Raw genomic sequence first — 21,873 nt, 5'->3', positions numbered from 1 at the left:
CGAAATTCAAAAACAAACAAACCAAATCATAAGTCTAGTTAGACTCACATGCATATATTTTGTGCTTATTACTATATTTATTTCGCAGCACGAATCAATGAAAGTAAAAAGTAAAAAAGAGCACTCAGTTCAAATAACAAGAAGTCTCGCAATTTTTCCTGGTCGGATTCTGCTGTTACTGGAGAAAATTTAATCTGATGCTTGTAGGGAAATCAGTTTTTAACCTAAAATACTACACTGGATATGTGTTTAAACGAACTTAAGTTTTTAAACTTAGTTAGAATGTCTAATTTTGTGTGTGGCTAAACCCAATGTTTCCAAGGAGCGTGCTTAATCGGATGAATGTTAAATCCTGTTTCAGGTGTCTAATCCGGTGTGTTTAAGCCATGTACTATGTTTCTATGTTTGTGATCCACTGTGTATTTAATTATTAAATAACTATTTAAGCAAAAATATTTCTAAAATCATACAAGCTCTGTCTTATCCAGTGTGTGTTTAAGCCAGTGCCTGGCATGGAGTGTTTTGAACCAAAATGCTGTGTTTATCTAACCCGATGTTGTTTAACCCCACGAAATGTGTTCCTAAACTCACGCAACTTGCACCTTTTCTCAACCAATAGTCTTGCATCTCTAATCTAGTGTATGTGTTTTATCCGATATAGTGCTAGTTTGACCCACCAATCGTAATTCTTATCCCGAATTGTTTAACTAAAGCTCTATGATGTGTGCTCGAAACTAATGTCTGATTAAACTAATGAAGTGTGTATCTAAGTGGCGTAGCATGCCTTTTTAACAGTCGTGGTTTTGCATACAAATCAATGTAATGTATCTAAACCGACAGCATGTTTTCACCCCACGTAGAATCAAATCACTACATTTGTAAAGGTATCAAACAATACTATTATAAATCAACGTATTGTCTGTTTATTAGTGCTGCTGTAGTGTGAATAAATCCAAAGTCACGAGTACATACATGAGTGTGTTTTGTATACTTTACACTTGACGAAGCTGCATGTCAGAGATATGACATTAGGGTTAATGGGCTCACACAGCATAAAAGAACTGGTAATTGTCCACTCACAACAACAAAACAGACTAGTTCGAAACTACATGCAATGATTGCATTTAAAGTTTTCTTGTTATACGCATCACGTGCAAGGCCCATTAGATACAATGTGAAACAACGGGGAAAATAGGAACGAAATGTGCAGTACGTTTTGTTTGCTCATTATATTCGGCAGAACGAGAACGAAATAGACATTTATAATCAAGCTCTTCCAAGAAAATTACCTCACGAAACCACTTAAATTATCGAATTTCAGTCTTCAATAGCGAGATTATCCGAATTTCAACCCGAACTCGCTCGTGCTCGTCCTCAAAATGCAGAAATTAATCTTGTATTACAGGGGTGGAAGCTGAAGTCTCGGTTCGTGAAAAAAACAACCAGATTTATCAACTTTGAAATGTGAAGAACAAATAACAAAATGAATCGTGTATACAGTTCAGCAATTCGCTTCAATCTGTGTTTTCCACTTTCAATTAACTTATGAGAACACGTTCACAAGTATATTTGAAAGAAGAAATTAAACAGTTTTGTTAATCATACCCATCACAGTTTGAAAGTCACTTTGTAATTATCATAATAGTAACTACTGCCCACTTATAATACTCTCTTACATTTAGAATAAAGACAATACACTTGAATGATATTCGCAGATCAAAATGAATACGTTGGTTGTTTTGGTGTTTGTTAGAGAGCAAAGTTTATCTGCTGTGTCCACCGCGGGGAATGAACCCCGGATTTTAGCGATGCAAGTCCGTGAACTTACTGCTGTTCAACCGTGAGGCTAATGAATACCATTAGATAAGAAAATGTAATTACGTTCGGTTAGAGTTAGATAAATTATTTCCAACATCGTTTCCTTCAAGGATCATAGATATGAAATACATTACTTAGAGGAGAATCGTAAAACTTTTGCGAAATAAAAATTGTTTTGTATTTATGATAATTATATTTTTTATGGCCATAGCCTAAAGTACTATGTAAAACAAGAGGGAATCCCCAGTAGTCGCGGCACTTAATTCTTTTATGCAGGATTAGAGTAAATTATTCTATGAGACCTTTATTTTTTTTTATTAGCTATATTTTTGTGCGCCCGCAATACCAAGCGTGGGACGCGCACGTATACCAGTTTCAATTTTATTACTTATCAGGATCTCTATTAGCCTACCCTCAAATTGAACTTCTTTTAGGTAGGATTAGAGTAAATTTATCTATGAGGGTTAGTCCTTCTGAATCCAAAATTGTAATTAGATCTCAAATCAGTCAAGAAATGACGGATCTATGAAGCCGCTGACTAAGAGTAGGGTTGCAAGTCCCATTATTAATATTATTGAGAACACTGCTACTCTCATAACGTGTGATATAAACTCGTTTTTTTTGTTTTTTTTTTTGGTGTGTGATGAGGTTTTATACTGATGGAATATTTCCATCTTTCAGCAAAAACAAAAACGAAACCTTAATCTTGAGCACTATGTGTTTAGTGATTTTGGAGATATCAATAAGCTCCTTATTACTTACTTACTTTATTTCAACATTATTTCTAAATTGTAAGTAAATTGTGCAGGACGTGAACATGGCGAATGCCCAGGGCTGTTCCTAAGACGTTTATATAAATTATCGTATATTTTTACAGGTAACATTGAAAATAATACCATTATCTAAGTACATGTCTGTTGTATGTAAAAATGTGATATATATTTAAACCTATATTATGTAGACTCACACTCAAACACTGTGACTCTTTCCGTGAGGGGCTAAGACTTCCGGAAAAACATCTATAAATTCTCACTTAAAGCATTTTACTTTTACATTATGTTCATTTCCAGGTTATCTCTGCTTTAATGAACCAATATTTTAAAAGTGTTGGAGAACTCATTATTTATGTTTGTCTTGCTTAGCTTCTGCTCATTATGTTGAATTACCACAACTAAATACGTATTTTGTGCACTGTTAGAGAGCAAGATTATGCTTAATTTCAAGGCGGTTGGGCTTGTACTGAACAAACCGTATAAACCATACGACTCACTAACTTTGCATGCCATGACCGACTGCGAGTAGTTACTAAAGTGCTGAAAATTACATCATTTACTGACAAGTGTAAAAACGTTTTATTCACTCTTATAGTTTATGCTTGGTGACATTCAGCTCAAGCAACATTTTTATTTCTTTAGACTCAAACAAACCAAAAATATATATTAAGAGGGGTATATTTGAAACAAAGGTTCTATTTAGGTCTTCGTCACCGCAACTGAAATGTCTTATGATTTATAAGAGAATTTTTAATAGCATTCATTTTAAAAATGTATCCCATTTAAAGTTTTTACCCTGCCATATTTAATGTTTGGCAATCAGTTCAGTTCACCCCCAAATTATCGATGTGATCTATTTCCCACTTCTTCAAAAGGTTATAATTAACAGTTATATTTTCTTTAGGTAACGATAATTTCTATACGTTTTAGGCAGAGTTTGTAATCAGTCCATACAAAATTATATTTTTCTTTTCAAGTATTTATCAGTTCGTACTTAAGTCCTGTTTACTATAGGAGGCAATAAATTCACCCTAAAGTTTCATGTTTTTTAGGTATTGATCAGCTCATACTCAAATTATGTTTGCTTTAGCAAGGTAACTACAATTTTTTCTAAAACATTTTCATTGATTTTTCGGGTAAGATTCCTTTTTTTCCTTGGTAAGAGAAGACCAAGAGGTGGCAGTAAATGGTGTTCACTAGCTGCCTATCACTTTTAAATTATAGATGGCTAGCGCAGATAACCCTCGAGTATCTTTGCGAGAAATTCCAAAAGCAATTAAATTATATAGCTAGTATTAATAGAGGTTTTTGTTGTTTTCTAAACAGTGACCATACTGATATACAATATATATATATATAAATCCAATATGAACAACAGTTCTAATATACTATATACAGATCGTTGCAGTGTGATGTTACAGTATTTTTAAATTTAAAACATGTTGTCATTATATCTTTATAGAATCATTTATTAACGACCAACCCGTAAGTGTTTTTCAAAATCAGACAGTGATTTTCATTCATAAGTAACGTTGCTTTTGTTTAATTTGAAAATGTAAAGCATTTATTCAAAATATTTGTTTAAGTTAACGTTACTTTTGTAAATTATTAAATATACTTTTGTTATATATAAGATACAGTAAATTATTCCTTATTTGAATTACTATGAGAAATTAAGTTGTTCAGATAACTTCATTTGAAGAACTTACATTATTTTGCAGTATAAATGATATTAAAAAAAACACGAACATTTCAAGGGTTAAAAAAATAACTTTTAGTACTACGAGTGTCTTACCAACTTCTTTATATCCATCAATGGAATCACCAGTGTCAGCTGGGATAACTGTCTCCAATTTTCTTATTAACATAGCAAATCTAATGATTCAAAATTACATATGCAAAATATCGTAAAATGGGAAACCAGAGTTCTTCTAGATCTTTAGTTTTTGTTTTCTTACATTATTGTTTTTATTTTGCGCTTTGAATTAGTATTTTATTAATAATTTTATTTGATATTTGCCATATGTTTTTACTCTACCTTGCAAAACTACTTGAATCAAACGTGAAAAAAATAAACAAGTTTGCAAGCCTTTTAGTTTGTTCTATTATTGTTTTTGTTGTATATTTGCCATTTGTGAATCGTTAAAACTTTCAATGATAATTTTAAGAGCTTCTGGCCATGTGAGTGTAGGTTTGGGCAAAGCGGTTGAAAACGATCGCGTTAAAGTCTACGTATTTTTGTGAAATATAAACGTTCAGAAAACTAGATCTTGGGTTTCATTTGTAACTTGGACGCTTCTAAATCCTAGTGAGTACTGTGCATACGGATAACCTAAAAAAAACGTCTTTTATATACTACTTACTCTCTTTCTTAACCTTTACTATTCGACCATATAATTATCTGTAGCTTGAAGTAGTAGTATTAGTAAGCTTATCATCTCTAGATGTCCTACGTGGGTTCGTGGGTTCACGGAAGAAAAGCAGAACTACTGCCAGATAGTTCCATAATACTAATATCATGTACTTCTAATTGGAATTTACCTTCTTCGAATAATTTTGGAATTTCTTCACGAAGTTAAAATGAAACAAAAGTTATACGTTAGCATCACTAAACTGAAGTAAAACAAAATATATGCATTAGAAGATTTGATAAATCTGAAAAAGATAAAACTAAAAAACAGGGTTAAGAAAAACTTGAATATTACAAGGTTTCACTGAGCTTACTCTGCACTGTGAGTTTTCAAGCTTTGTAAGCCTCATAACGACCATTCTACTCTGTCTTTCCTTTTGTTTGGATTACATCACGTTGTTGAAGGAGCTTGGAAAAGCGATACCTGGGAATTTTAATATTACTTTTGATGTCCGTTTCAGTTTTCTTCTTGGTACAAAATTGGGAATTTATTTTATTTCTCTGTACAAATTGGAACGTACAGTTAAATCTGTAGTGCATAAAAACAATGTATCGGATAAACTAGTCGAAATTTTAACATACTAGAGTTAGTTATAGTTATTATATGCCACCTCTATATGAAACCTATCCATAGTCTTTCGATTTATCAGGGTTACTGATGAGGGGTAATATTCCCCGAAACCGGTATAACTCAGTGACAAGTGGTGAATCAAATGGTAGATTGCGATTCTCATTCACAAACACATTTATTGGAACATCGCGCTAACTCGATGTAATTTAGATAATTTAAATATGTCTGTTTTAAGTAACGAAGGTAATATAAGCAGGTATAAAGTTGAGGATTCCCGTCTTATAAGGTCAAAAGACCGTCCGTCGGTGAATATACTGAAACGTCTTTTCTTATATGTGTAGTGTTATAGACGGTTTCTATTTTCTGACGTAATTTGGCTCATATACTAGGTTTTGTGGCTGTGGTATGCAAATACCACATATCCCACTCTTCTATAGTGTATAACTTATATCATACACAATTTTCAAAGTTTATATTCAGAACATAACATGTTCGACCTAGGTCGTGTACTAATTCAACCATATAGATTTTAATTTCCCTAGTGGGATTCGGTCAAGATGGTTGTTCTGTAGCATGTGTTACCTACTTTGTGCATGTCCTGCCTTCTCATAGAGCAGAGACACTTCCGTATAACTGTTCCAGTTTTGTGAAAGTTTAGCTGCAGAGAATGTGAACTGTGAGAACAGTTTTGAGATTTAAAAAAATATTCGTTTCTGCCTTCAGAAAATTAAGACTTTCTGTTGGCCTCGTCCTCAATTTTAATCATCATAAGAATTAGCTTGATAATCTGTGTGCGTGTGCCATTCTTTTTATTCAGCCAGCCAAAGAGATTCCTATTCATTTAAATTTTCATTTTCTTTTATTAAATGGAGTTTCTCTTATTTTTTCATTTTAATACAGTTTATTTCTTCCACCCTTAATCTCTTATCAACACGTTATTCTTCAAGACATTTTTTGTTCAACTTAGGGCATAATGGTGGGTAAAACAAAATACGCGTCCTAATGAATGAATGTTTACTTTAAAATTCTTACCAATGCTATAAGTGTAGCTACAAGTTTGGCTGCCAATTTTGATTTCATTCCTTTAAGTCGCACGCTCAATCGTTTATTGGCCACACTTTTTGTCACACCCAAGGTATTTTTGATTAGATATATAATGAATTTATGTCAATACACAACAACAAACCACAGCAATTAAGAAAGTGACACTATAGTAACCGACATTATTTTTAGGATCGCAACCCTATTATTCGGAACAGACCTTTACTTTACAGAACAAACCAGATCCTTTAAAATATATGGTGGTAATTTTCCTCTCTTTAAAAATGTTAATAACTTCCTTTATTGTAACGCCATGGAATCTAGATTAACAGTTTCTTGTCATCTCCCACATGCAGTCGGTACAACCGTATCAAGCATCATTATTTACGCTAACTGACAATCTAGTTTACTTAGCTTAGCCAATACTTGTGTATCTGCACGTCCTTTCACCCTATAATTTTGGTGCTCTAAATCAGCCGTTTTTAACTCGAATGACAAAAAAACTATCCAATTTTAATATCCACTATCCACTCTTAGGTGAAGCTGTAGTAAAAATAACAGCCCAGTAGCTCACGTGATTTTTTTGAGTAGGCGTGCGCAAATATTTTGGTCAAACTGAGCGATTTTTTGTTGGATAACTTTGCACGTGCGGCTTATATTTAGTCAATTTGACACATTGTAGGTTGCAGCGATCTCTCAATGTACCAATTTTGAAAAAAAAAATCTATAAAAGTTGAGTTTCCATTCTTTCGGTGCGAAGAAAAACAAAGGAAAAAAGTTCAATCAAAATTGGAGATTTTATAGCTCGTGTATTTTTTATTGGATTGCCTTCAAATTTGATATGTGAAGGAAGGGTCCTGTAGTGCACATCCACTGAAAATATGTTACAGTTTGTATTTCTCCAGTCCGAGCTACAGAAAGTGGAAAATCGCTAAAATACCACTCCTGTTAAAAGCACACACTGTGTCCTGTAGATTTTTCATACCTCATTGGAAAAAAAAAAGAAAAAGTGAATATTTTCTAAAAAAAACTTTTTTTCTGGGAATTGCTGCACGGAAAAAGTGTTCGGATTGTGCTCTTCAGTCATACGCAACTCATTGCATCAAGATGATTCAATGTACAGAGCTCAAACTATTAATAAATGTTTCTGATATAAAAAATGTAATGTTTTTATATATTAAAAGTTGTATCGTTTATTGAAAAAATAAGTATTTTTTAAAAACTCCAGTTTCTCAGTACTATATTTAAACATTACATCAATAAAGATATAATCAAACCCTCACGTACAGTCCTAGTGAAAGTCGTGTTCTTGTTGTGAGGAGAGTACTTTTATTTAAAATTGTGTTCTATTACAAAGAAATGGTTGTTGCACATACTGCAGTTATTTTTCTAATTGTCTGAATCTTGAATAACCAAAGTATAAATTTTTTATGGAATTTTGTTTGTGGTGCCATTAATAGAAGTCGCAGGAGTTTCGGTTACATAAATAGATACTGATATATATATATATACGCTACGTCCATTATAGTAAGATTTTCATTAATAAAAATATATTAAACCGTTTAATTTTTCATTATTGCACTATTAATGCCACCCTAATCGCTTGCCTCCCGCTCCACCCAAAGAGATAACTTGTGTCCCTCTTGGGAGGGGGGGGGGGCACACTTTGGTTGAGAGAAACATCCATTAACATAACCTTGAGATAAGCCAGGAATACGACCTTTTATTCTGGAGAACACTATTATTTTCAGTAACATTGTGTTAGGCCAGGGAGAACTGCTTTATGTTGTAAGCCTTGTACTATGTTGGAGAATACCATTTCTTATGTCTTGTTGAATTTATTGTTTTCATTTTGTCTCGTTGTTCGATATACTATAACGCCTGTTTGTTTTGTTTTAGTCAAAAGCTACACAATGGTCTACCTGCGCTCTGTCCACGCGGGAATCAAGTCTTGGATTTTAATGTTGTAAGTCCGTAAACTTACCGCTGACCCACCGAAAGACACCGTAACGTTTTTAATTACTCTATACAGAACCAGATAATCATTACATGCAACAATAATTGTGAAAACATTTTGTTTTTATTGGACATCATAAACGAAAAACCTGAAACAAGCTTCCCAATTACAGTACTTGCATAAATATCCTAACTTTGAATTTAAAAACGGACGTTACGGCAATTATTTACTTCTGAAAAAATCTTAAAACTTTCAACTATCCCTTTAATTACAAAACACAAATAAAAGGTACCCAAGATTAACAATGCATACAAGTAAATCAGCTTAACACGCTGGTTAGAAAAACTGTGATTCTGTAGCATAAACATCAGGAGCCATTTTTATCCTGCAGGAAAATGATCCCAGAGGTAGACAGGGGAAAATGTGAGTCTAGAATCTCCGGAACCAATTTATTCCAGGGAAAGTATTCCCTTAAGTCTACTTTAGAGGGGAAAATCTGGCTTCAGAGGTGCTTTTAACTAGAGGAGACACACTATAAAAATATCTATTTGTATACATGTTTGTAATTTCTATTTTATACATAGCAGTTAACAATAAATTTAAAAACAAAAAAACGTATGTAATTCAAACGAACATGTAGAGGTATTTTTGCAAGTAAAGTATTATGTTTATAATCGAACACAATACATTTTTAATATTTTGATAATATATATACATGAAGTTCACTACCCGAGTAATACTGTAGGTCTAATTATGCTAAACATGTTACATAGTATTTGTATCTGCTGTGTTGTATTTTCATAAAAACAAAGTATACGGATTTATTTACCCTCGAGTGAAATGTCTTTCTTTTTTGCTTATCTAATTGTATGTACATTTCCTGCATGGAACAACTTTCTAAACAGAGATAAGTGCTTTTAATATGCTTATAACACGGTTCCTAAACCTTTCACTAAATTAACTATTGGATTTAACCTGTTTTGTTTGTACTTACGTTCTTGCCGAAATGTACTTGGAAAGTTCGGTATATAAGCACAGGAAATTTCGAAGCAAAGACTGCAAATTGTTCAAAATGCTTTTGTCTGTTAGATGTTGCAACTTTTACTAGATCACGTCCACTGCTTCACCTTTAAAGCCCCACTGGATGGAGTCATCTAAAAGTAATCTATCCCTCGAGAATGACTCAATACACCAGATAAGCATGGATGAAACTTTGATCGAAAGAAAAAATTCTTTGTGTAGTTTAAAATCTTTGGCTCTAAAACAGTAATGGTTAGAGTGGTGTTCACTGTTTCGGAATGAACAATACTAATACTGTCTACGAATCAGTTAATTTCCCACCATTTTTAAGGAATGAGTTGTATTAATTACAGGTCACGTGAGAGTGTTTCATTAATGTGAAATATTACAGTTAACAGTTGTACTCAATAAAAATAATAGCACAGTTAATCTACCTGAAAATTCCTTTAGGGGAGATAACAGCTAATGCTTATAATTTTTTCATGGATGTTAACAAATCGTGAAACAGTTGAAATTCACATCTTTTTTTTTTTCACAGCTGTTAATAATTTCGAAACACTTCACATCTTTTTGTAGCAGGTGTTAAAAATCAAGAAACAGATGAGCTTTTTTTTCCCAACTGTTAAAAAATTTCGAAACACTTCTTCACATCTTTTTGTAGCAGGCGTTAAAAATCAAGAAACAGTTGAGCTTTTTTTTTCACAGCTGTTAAAAAACAGAAAAGCAGTTGAGCTCACACCCTTTTCTCAAGGTTATTAACACATCAAGGAACAGCCGAGATGCAGACTTTTTGACACACAAAATAGAGTGAAAGAAGACATATGAAGAGGTTAAACTTAGCATGTTTTGTTTCAGGTACTAATAGTATCAAATTAAGTTTTGTATTTTTTTTTCTCTGAAATGGTTGAGCTTTGCATTAAACTTCTCAAACGTCAACACATTATGAAACAGGTAATCTTAATGTTTTGTGTGAAACAGTTAAATTTCGCATTACGATATTATGTGTTAACAAATCACGAAATATCTAAGTTATCTTTATTTTTAGAATTATCTACAAATTTGGATGCAATTACTTCCAAAATGTGGAACAATTAAACTTTGTATTCTATGTGTCAATTATTAAGAAAACATGAAACAGTTGAGTGTCGCATCTTTTGTTTCGGTTTCTACAAAATGGGGTTGTTTTATTATTTCCCTACTTCCTTATTAATAAAAAAATGTTATAGCTTGCATTCGTACAGATATTAGTTGTTGGTTATGAACATTGACAATATCACGTTAATCGGAAATACGTGTTGAATACACATTTTTTTTTGTCTATGATATACAAAGTTCTTTAAATAAATAGCTAGCATAAAGCATCCATTTTATTCGCTAAAAAGTATTTACAAGCTAAATGTCATCAGTATCAGAGGCCTATACAAATTTCATATACTTTTCGCATACTCTATAAAGGTAACTACTTATAATAATTAAACATCAGAGTTATGCTAAGAAAATGAGTTTATTTTATAATTTCTTTACTAATACTTGATTATCAGTATTCAATTTGCGTATCTGTATAACATTATGAAAATTATCTTATCGCATGCCTAATTTTCTAAATTGTTTCAGGAAGAAGAAATGAGACTGAAGTACAGTGGTCGCCACCTAGAAGAAGATAGTTTTCTGTTATCCAGGTGAGAATCAATAAACAATACATAAAATATAGATAGATACCTGTTTTCACCTATTCATATCGTACATTTCTAGTAATAATTTTTCGATCAAGTTATTAAAATTATCAAAGGTTTAAAATACGTCATTTATTACCTATCTGCTTGTTTGTTAATTTCCGGTATAAATTATTTCCGAGGAACTTCGGCGATACAAGTCCCTTCTTGATAAAAATTAGTTTATTCTTTCTTGATATAAACTTTATAATACACTTAACAACTTTTATAATACATGCTATAAATCACAATGATTCACACACTTAACTTACAGTCACTACTGTTCGCTTCTTTAATTATCTATCTCTTCAATCTCGCTGGTTTTTCTCGCCAGGCTTATATACTAAAAAGAGGGCGTCTCTCATGATCATTCGAGAAATTTCACGCACGCTACCAGTGCCAAACGCAACAGCAGCGTCACGTAACTTCCGCTGTCGTAACATATTATTTCAAATTCATTAGTTTATAAGTCCATTCCAGTGCTTGCTATCAGGTATAATTTTATTTCAAAATTAAAATAATTCAAAATATCTTAGTCATTAATATTAAGATGCATATCGATCTAGCTGTCATCAGATTTAGAATTTCTGCAGATTTGATATTCATCAGGTTCAAAAGCCTCACGGCCTGGCATGGCCAGGTGGTTAGGGCGCTCGACTCGCAATCTGCGGGTCGCGGGTTCGAATCCCCGTCACATCAAACATGCTTGCCCTATCAACCGTGGGAGCGTTATAATGTGACGGTCAATCCTACTATTCGTTGGTAAAAGAGTAGCCCAAGAGTTAGCGGTGGGTGGTGATGACTAGCTGCCTAGGGACGGCTAGCGCAGATAGCCCTCGTGTACCTTTGCGCGAAATTCATAAGAAACAAAAGCCTCACTTTACAATAGACATAGTGAGGAGAATGAAAGCTGACGACACATGGACCCCCACAGTTCAGCTGGGGGCCCTAAGCTTTGGCGTAAATGTGTTAATCCGCCCTGGCTAGAAACGTCTCACAGAAACTGCCATTTGTGCTCCCATCCCAGAGCTTAGAGATGACGGACGCCCATGTTGGCCACTTCCCTTCCAAGTGACGCCCTTAATCAGGTTTATAATTATCAAAGATGTCTCAGTCATCAGACTTAAGTTTGATACTTATCGCACTTATAGTGCACCCACAAGTGTTGGTCATCAAGTTAAACTATTCAGATATAGTAGTCACTCTGTTCAAATCCAAGTCATACTCAACGAATTCAGAATTCATCTAGACTGTTACAGTCGTCAGGAATAAGGATTTTATAATTATTACGTTCAGAAATGATTCAACTTTGCTAGTCATAATATTAATGGCCTTCACAGTTTATTATTGTCAGGTTTAGCAATCTTCCAAAATGACGTTTGTCGTTAGTATTAGCTTTCATCCAAACTTCACAATCACAAAGCTTAAAATCCGCCAAAGTATAACTGGGACCAAATTTTAAATTACTACAAATGCGATAATTCTTAGATTTAAAAAATTCAAATTAATTATTTTGACTAATTCGCATAATTTAAACAATAATATAACTAAGTGTTCCGCTTGCAGAAACTGGACAATTATATATCAGCTTACAGAAATTTTTATTCATTCTATGTATTTATATCATCTATTGCTGATGTTGTTTTTATCGTCTGTTTTTTCAGTAGTAAAAAAAAAGAGTCAATACTAAATTCATCACGAAGACAGCATTCGTATATTTATTCACTTTAAACGCGTGCCCCTCAGTAGTACAGCGGTATGTCTGCGGACTTACAACGCTAGAATCCGGGTTTCGATACCCGTGGTGGGCAGAGCACATATAGCTGTGTAGCTTTGTTCTTAATTACAAATAAACACTTTAAACGCTTGTAAATTTAAGTACAAAAGATTGATATTTCCCTGGAATATTATAATTTTTTTTAGAATTCTTCAAACTCTTGCTAATGTAGCAATGTTAGGGTTACTTTCATCATACAATTAATTTCATAAACTTGTGTATATAGCCATGAATGTTAAATTGATATGTATTACAGGACACATGTAAGCAATAATATAAGAAACGGACAGAATTCCAGATACTCATACTCACCTTTAAGATATCTGCGTCGTTTCTATTGTAATAAACATCGTTTCCAACAATTCTGGTATCATCGTCGTTTATACATACTTCTTACGTTATTTAATATGTACATAATAATATTGTCTGTCAGATTAATATTTCAGAATATTTTAATTTTTTACATTAGGGTGCAAAATAGGCTAGAATGATGCTGTAAATATACGATTAAAACAGTTAAAAACCATTTCAATGCATGGACATTCTAATGATAGACAAAATAAACTGGTTGGTTCTTTAAGGTGAGATGGTAAACTGTATTTTAGACAATAATTTAAACATATTTTTCTTATCCTAAAGTTCACAGTTGGACACCAAAGGATTACATCGTTCCAGAATAAATTCCAGAATAGCTCCAGTAAACGTTAGGTAAGTCTAAGGTAGAAAAAAAAACCATTAAGATGAAGGGTTTTTTTTCAAAACAATATGTCATGAATTGTGTGAAGGGTCCGGTACACAAAATCATTCTTACACCTCTTTACTTGACTTCAATTATTAACTTGTTATTGTCTTTGTTTTTACAGTGTCACCAGGGTTGTTGTGCACGTGTGGGGTCTAGTACATAGCGTTCGATAGTAGGTCTTTTTTGTTCTACAGCAATTGAAATGTTTGGATACGTGTACGTTGGACATTGGGGGTGGGGGAAATTAGTGTAGGCGAACAATCAAAAGACCAGCTGAGTTATAGAATAGAAATAATTGTGAAATATAAACAACTTTATCCATTAAAATGTTTAAAAGATAACTACTAGTCAAAGTATTGCCCACTGTGAAACATTCTACTTCGAAAGTTCATTGTGGAATACGATCATTCTGAGTTCTGTAACCGTTCTGTTGTAATTTCATTGATTTATCTTCTCAAGCTGCCTTAAACTGCAAAGTGATTAACGTTTACAAATAATGTTGAAATAATAAATAGTTTTAAGTTACAGTAGATTTCACAGTGCATCGAAAGAAACATTCAGTTTATTAGACTTCAAAAATGTCACTTAAAGTTACTACTAGTGATTGTATATTTATTGTGTATAATTGTTAACACTTTAATTGAAACTTGCCCAATAAGACTTTCATCAGAGGCAATTAAAGATCAGGCATTTCTTTCAATACCACATCGTTCATCAGACCAGCTGGATTACAACAATTGATTTATATATAAATGCTATTTAAAGAAATCAGTCTCCCGGCGGGACAGCGGTAATTCTTCGGATTTACAACGCTAAAATGAGGGGTTCGATTTCGCTCGGTGGACACATGGGGCAGTTAAAAATAAAGTATTGAAATATGAGTAATAACTAATTTCAATCTATTGTTCTAAAGTAAGACTTGTATTTTGAAGACTTTATTGTTATTTCATTACTTTCTTTTCACTGGTTGTTACTTTTATCCGTTATATATTTCAGGATACAACGTGGTTGGCATAGTCTTCAACTCACTGAAAACAAGCGCCACCTGGTGAATTTCAAAAATAGTCTGAAAGTTGGATACCACCCCAGCCTCATTTCACCTTTAGAAAATGGAAGCGATCGTGCAACGTCTTTGTCATCTCCCGAAATTATTTATCGAAATAACAATGTTGAAGATGAGAGCTTTTCAGAGTCAGATCAAGATTGCAACGAGATCAATCTCCATATTCAAACGCTAACTTTACAGGAAAATTCTGAAGTCAACGGAGAAATCGAAATAAGTGATGATTGTAACAATAATACTAAGAGTGCCAACAGTTTCATTTCTAAACCAATAGAAGACCCAGATAGCGAAGACTCGCTCTTTTCTAATATATTGGATTCATCTCAAGATTATGTGCTGGACCATTTAGAAAACAATAATAATGAAAATTACATTTCCGAAAGTGTAATAAACCCACTGAAAGAACCGATCAAATTAAACGAACAATGTCTTTCAGAAAAATCATTACGAAAATTTCATAGCCTTTCATATGATGAAGTGACTCAAGAAGAGAGAGTTTGCTCAGTTTCGAGCGTGGAACAGGAACGTTGTAAGAAGTACAACTGTGCCAACTCTGATTCCGGAAGTTCACACTTTGCGGATAAAACTTCTATGAGTGAAACAAGACCGTATTCTGATTTTGATATCAACATGGCAACAGAAACGTTAAATAATTTCTCAATGGCAACAAGTAAACACTGCGATATTCAGTGTTTGTTCAGCAATCGAGAAGAAATACAAAATGTGAACATTCGACAAATAGACTCACAATCAGCAAGTTTGGACGAACCAAAGATTTTAAATACAGCCTCAACCCTTCCCAAAAATATGACCAGTGAATACCAAGAAAGGCTTAAGAACAAAGATAAAATGGAAGTTTCCACTTTACTAGGTTATACAGAAAAATGTGCTTTCGATTCTGTTGAGAAAGAAAGAGAAAAAGGAAAAACTCGAGATGATGTAAACTTCAAACATGGAAGATGTGGTGCAAATGTTGTGATTAATCCTTTCTCGATGGATCATCCTTCAAGATGTAAAGACAATGATGGTGAAAAAGGAGAAAATTGTTTGGGATCTTCTTGTGAAAATTGTGAAGAAATTCTAAAAATGACTGAGTCTATTCCTGAAAAATTGGAAAAAACAATTGAAAAAACACATGAACTTGCAAAGACTCGTATGTGTTCTGAAAAGAGAGCGGAACTCTTCGTGCCGGGCATAGAGATGGGGTTAGAGTCCATAAATGTTTCTACCATAAATTCCTTGCAGTGGCAACAATCGGATGAACGAAATGCTATTTCATCATCTGGATATGATATGATACAAAGAGAAAACTCTTTTTTAAGGAATGCTGAAGAGCAAAAATGCATGCTTTCTGATAACAACTTAAATAACAACAGTATTACGAATAACGCCGTATTCAAGAGCGTGGCGGAAAAAGTTATGTTACCTTCTCCTTTCTTGTCTGACTCAGAAAAACGAACAAGTTTATTGGCGGGAAAAAACACAAGTAAATCTATACATTCACAGAGAGATAATTGTAGTTCTTCATTAGAAGGTTTTGGAAATTTTGAGTTCTACAACATTGAGACTACAATGCCAAACATTGATTGGGATGCAATGGAGGCCCATTTCATTCGAGCCGCCGAGGAACCGAACTGGTTTTCACAGGTATGTGTGGGTTTATTGTTATTTTTATAAAATTATAAACGCTCAAAACTTGCATGCACAAATTTGATTCATTTGATTGAGTTAATTAGTTGTATAATACTGTACTCTGGGAGCAATAATGTAAAATATGCCAAGCATAATGTCAGATATTTTATCGATTATCTATCGGTGTTGCTTCAGAACGGTTTATATATTCTAAAGCAACTTGTAATTTATACAAAACGAGGTCTTTTTGTATATTTTACAATCATCTTTTGAGAATGTAAGGCTACTAACGTATACATAAAAAAGTATCTATAGAATTTTAAACAATCCACCTGTTGTAAGAAAGTTGGATATCCCGTTTAAAAATAAATTATTTATTTATGTAAAATATGTAAAATGTTTTTTTAATCATGACTTAAATATGATTATTCATCAAGACAGATATATATATATCAGCTAATGCTATGCAATACATTAATTCTTTATATGCGATTAAAATCGGTGCTATAAAACAATAATGAACTGAACTTAATACAAAACAAAAACAATATAATGAAACTAAAATTCTAACTTATTCCTCCATTACCATTCCTTGTTGTCATCTTTAATTCATAATAGTTAATGCCTGTGGACATAGCACCCAAATGCGTTGGGGATAATTCATCTATCAGACAAAATCCCGACGCCAATGTCAAACTCGCTAGCAATTAAGGAGAAACAGTTAATTAACGGATGGGAGTCGAGTGCGTGAACCCACAACGTCTCAACTCCAACTTCCTTTCGCTGTGTGGAGTCAGTTGTGGAAAGACAATTACCTTTAATATATAGAAATAATCTTAACGTATAATTAAACCACTCTAAAAATTCTACAATGTAAAACAATTCTCTTTAGTTGCCGGGCCCGGCATGGCCAGGTGGTTAGGGCGCTCGAATCGTAATCTGAGGGTCGCGGGTTCGAATCCTCGTCACACCAAACATGCTCGCCCTTTCAGCCGTGGGGGCGTTATTGTGTGACGGTCAATCCCACTATTTGTTGGTAAAAGAGTAGCCCAAGAGTTGGCGGTGGGTGGTGATGACTAGCTGCCTTCCCTCTAGTTTTACATTGCTAAATTAGGGACGGCTAGCGCAGATAGCCCTCGTGTAGCTTTACGCGAAATTCAAAACAAACAAACCAAACTTTAGTTGCTAGCGAGTTTAAGCCTTAAAATTATTTATTTATTTTAAAATTCCTTTTCAATTTTCCCGTCATAACCTTAGTCATAACGGAAATTGTCTGTGGTGATAGCACCGAAAAGCGCTGGGGATATCCCATCTATCAGACAAAATTCAAACGCAAATGAAAAACTAGTTAGCAGTCATAGAAAATCAAACAAGGGTGCGGAGTTGAGTGTTTACACCCACAACGTCTCAACTCCTACTGCCTTTCACTATCTGCAGCCAGTTGTGGGAAGGCAGTTACCCTTAAAATTTCTTAAATTATAAATGAATTGAAATAAAGCCACCTTAATATTTCTACTAATTAAACTCCCAACCTCCACCTTTACAAAATATATTAAATATAACTATAAAATAGTGAATATCACTAAGTTCTTCTAATATTAAAAGTAGAAAAAATAATAAGACCACTCTAAAAATATTTGTACTGAAAGTTCCTCCCAACCTCCGCCCTTAAAATTTCTAATAGTTCCTAAAGTAGAAGAATAAAAATAAAATCTTTCTAAAAATTCTACAATAGATTACTCCCAACCTCCACCCTTTTCTAAAAAGATGACAAAAGCATTCAATAAAATGAACTACATAATCTACCTCCACTTTCTATGTTGTTCATATTCTCTTGTAAAATTATTCAAGTAAAACACGGGATAGCTGAGACCAGACCAGCTACTTGAAGTTCATCTTTCCAGTCCCTGCTATACTGAATAAATTTTAATTTTGGTATTAACTAATTAGAGGTAGGTAAATGTAATTTGTACATTACAAATAAAAAAAATTAGTAATTATTTAAGACAGTTTTCATATTCCATAACAATCTGCTGATACAAGTTTCTAGAGTATCGAATACAGTAATTAGATCTCGTGTTAGTTTAATTATTGGTATTGTTCAAAGTAATTGACACTCGCTCGTGTTATAACAAAACAATGAACATCATCCTTAACTGGCCTAGCATCAGGTTACAGTAAGAAATGTACAATACTATTTCAACTACACCCTGTCTGTTGTGCGCCGGTACTTACACCAGAGCTGATTAGGTTGAATGGATTATATTATGCGAAGTCTTATTTGAGACGTCATTTATATCAACTGTTTAATTAAACAAGAAAAGTCTTGAGATGTAGAACGTTTCAGCCAGCGAAGCATAACACGATACAATACCACAGTAAGATTGGTAATAATTCAAATCACGCCATTCGTTATTGAACTAATATGGGTTTTTAACACAAAGTGTGGAAATGTGTAATAGCATTTCAACTATACTCTCTCTCTCTGTTGTACTCTCGCTAAAAACCGTATTACACGAGTAACGAATGATGTGAACTAAATTAAGTCTTAGCGTGATATTATATCATATAGATATTCCTACTAAATGTCACGCTCCACCAGCTAAAGCGTTGTACACCTTAAAATACAATGAACATTTTATTACACACAACGTTCAAGATGCAACAGATTATGAATAAACATTGCATTTACTGGACAAGAGGGCTCGGCTAACTTAATGGCCATCAAAATGTTACAGCTTATTAGATCGTCAAATGCAGTACCTAGAGCTTAAGTTATTCATTGATTAAGCAATACGAGTTTTGAAAAAACGCAATGAACATTTTATTACATCGTCAAGATGACGATACAGAGCACAAGACACTCCATATACAATCTCGAAGATACAACAGATCGCGAAGAGCCAAAACGTCACATTAAATTCATTAACACCACACAGAGGAGACCCACAACGGACTAACTTGATTATACTTGAAAGCACACAACAAACCCTCTCCTTCCGCCCCCTTTTTCGTTTTCGATCTCCTACTGTTCACGGTTGAAAAGTGATGTAAATTTGGGTTGTAGAGCAAAGGTCAGAATGCGAGATGATAAGAGCAGCATACACAATTTATAGTTTTAAATTTGCGCTAGAGGGGAGGGCAAGGGAATGGAGTCGGAGCATGATAGTTCTACGATACGATATCCCACTACCTGGGACACGTTTTTCAATAGTTTGTTTAGATGGTATCGAAAAAATAAAAGCAAATAATCCTATAAGAACTACATGAAATTTAACATATAGGCGCCCCCCAGTAGCATAGCGGTATGTCCGCGGACTTACAACGCTAGAAACCGGGTTTCGATACCCGTGGTGGGCAGAGCACAGATAGCCTATTGTGTAGCTTTGTGCATAAATTCAAAACAAACTAACATATACGCACACACTTTAGCGCTCGAAACTTCAAGCTTTTATTAAAAAAAAAAGATTTAAATGATCATTACTGGTTTACTTCCAGAATAAGAGAAACTTTTTAATAGTTTGAGTCATGTATAAATAAAGTATACAATTCTGTTTATAATGTCTTTCTTGAAATCACAGTGTACACGTCCAAAATTGAAGAGACCACTGACTTCATCAGCTCCACTTGAACTTAGTTTACGTTTAGTAAAATACGACTTTGGTGAAAATAATTATCACTCATGACGTCATTGTCCTTAGACTATGGTCAGTGTCAGTGCAGGGTAAAGATTTGAATGACAGAATTGTGTAGTTGTTGGAAGAAGAACAACATATGTTGAGACAACACCGGATATAACTTCAGACAGAAGTCATACGTAATAAATTTTGCTACTCAGTATTTGGTCTTATTATAAACATTGTGTAAACATTCGATAAGCAATATAAAGGGAGAAGATCCGGTCTCAGTTCAGTAGAGAAGCTAGTGTGGAAAAGTTGTTAGTCGTGCTTGTTACTTCGAATAATTTATTTCAGTCTTTTTGGAGTTTAGAAAGAAAAGTTACCTCTAGAAACAACATTTCGATGGAAAAGTTTACATATAATGTTCGCCAGAAATGTATTTAGTTCTGGACTGACACCAAAAATTATACTGAAAGTATTTCCCGTTTGCTTCGATAATACGATAAAACTCTTGAACCGCGATGAAAACGTTTTCCTGATCTCGTGCCTAAACTACGTGGTATAAAAGAGTTTATATGAGCTTCTATAAAACGAATACGGAGAATTACAACTAACGAAGTCTAATCTGAAGGCGGTAAAATATTTATTTATGTTAGTAGTCGGTTAGTGTGAAGCATGAAACAGCGAATACAGATAATTGACTGGAAACGAATTAAGGTTGTGAGACACTTTGAATATGAACGTTTTATGTGATTACATAATAACTTGAAAGTGTCAGTTGAGTATATTATTTCTAACAGATTACTGTTTGCATTTTATGGTCTCATAAGTTCATCTCCAGACGGCAGATTTCTGTAACGAGTGAAAAACAGGCACAGTATTAACGTTTTTTTTTCTGTTTCACAATCAGCACTTTAGAGCTTAGCCTGACATATTTCTTTTGTTTCACAATCAGCACTTTAGAGCTTAGCCTGACGTTTTTTGTTGTTGTCGGTTTTTTTTCTGTTTCAAAATCAGCACTTTGGAGCTTAGCCTGCCTTTTTTTCTATTTTACAATCAATCACGTTGATGTCTTCATTGTGATGTAATCTCTGAAACCCTGGACTTTATTTTGAACACAAAAAACATTTTTATGCAGCATAAACACTCATCGAAAGAAATGTGAATCGTATTCCTTTAGTGAGGTGTTGATATTTGGACTTAATTCCGTAGTCTGAATAACTGGTATATGTTTCCTGTTATATGTGTTTGCTATAATGAGGAATGAAACAAAGTGTCGTTATGCGTTCACTAATGACTACATTGCTATTATCTACCAAATTTGTTACGATTTGGACGTTGAGGTAAGTTAGAATAGAAAATCTAATTCATTTAAAAAAAATTGAACTTTGTGAGGTGTTTAAATCACCTGTTTAGTCTTACAGAGATGGGGGATCTTTAACTCATCTTTATTACATTAATACACGAACTTAACATTAAACACAGAAACATCCTATGACACCTTACAGTCGACTACATCATAATAGTGCTTCATATTCGTATAAGCTATCATGAAGTTCAATACCCTAACATTAATATGAATAATAACAAATGCTGCTTTGAACTAAAGTGAGGGTGAGATTGTAATATTTATATTGTTATAATAATAAAGAGTAAGTGATTTTTACGCTATGATCCATCAGTGGAAATATTTCGTTTTAGGTTTACATGAATTTAAGATGCTACATACGCCACTAT

The 21,873-nt window shown here is 33.6% G+C and overlaps 1 protein-coding gene across 4 annotated transcripts in view; it reads left to right on the top strand.

Annotated features, from left to right (window-relative positions):
- Positions 1 to 21,873, top strand: part of LOC106472046 — a 128,503-nt gene that overhangs the window by 90,904 nt on the left and 15,726 nt on the right. For all 4 annotated transcript variants that reach the window (XM_022401482.1, XM_022401477.1, XM_022401489.1 and 1 more), the window contains 3 exons: positions 11,205 to 11,269; positions 13,719 to 13,787; positions 14,818 to 16,531. In XM_022401482.1, the coding sequence (XP_022257190.1) occupies positions 11,205 to 11,269; positions 13,719 to 13,787; positions 14,818 to 16,531 (1,848 nt within the window). The remainder of the gene's footprint in view (positions 1 to 11,204; positions 11,270 to 13,718; positions 13,788 to 14,817; positions 16,532 to 21,873) is intronic.

This window comes from Limulus polyphemus, unplaced genomic scaffold (genome assembly GCF_000517525.1).
Source record: "Limulus polyphemus unplaced genomic scaffold, Limulus_polyphemus-2.1.2 Scaffold117, whole genome shotgun sequence".
NCBI classification, from domain to species: Eukaryota; Metazoa; Arthropoda; class Merostomata; order Xiphosura; family Limulidae; genus Limulus; species Limulus polyphemus.
Note: the sequence above shows the minus strand (reverse complement) of the source record. Positions and strands in the feature narration are given on the sequence as shown.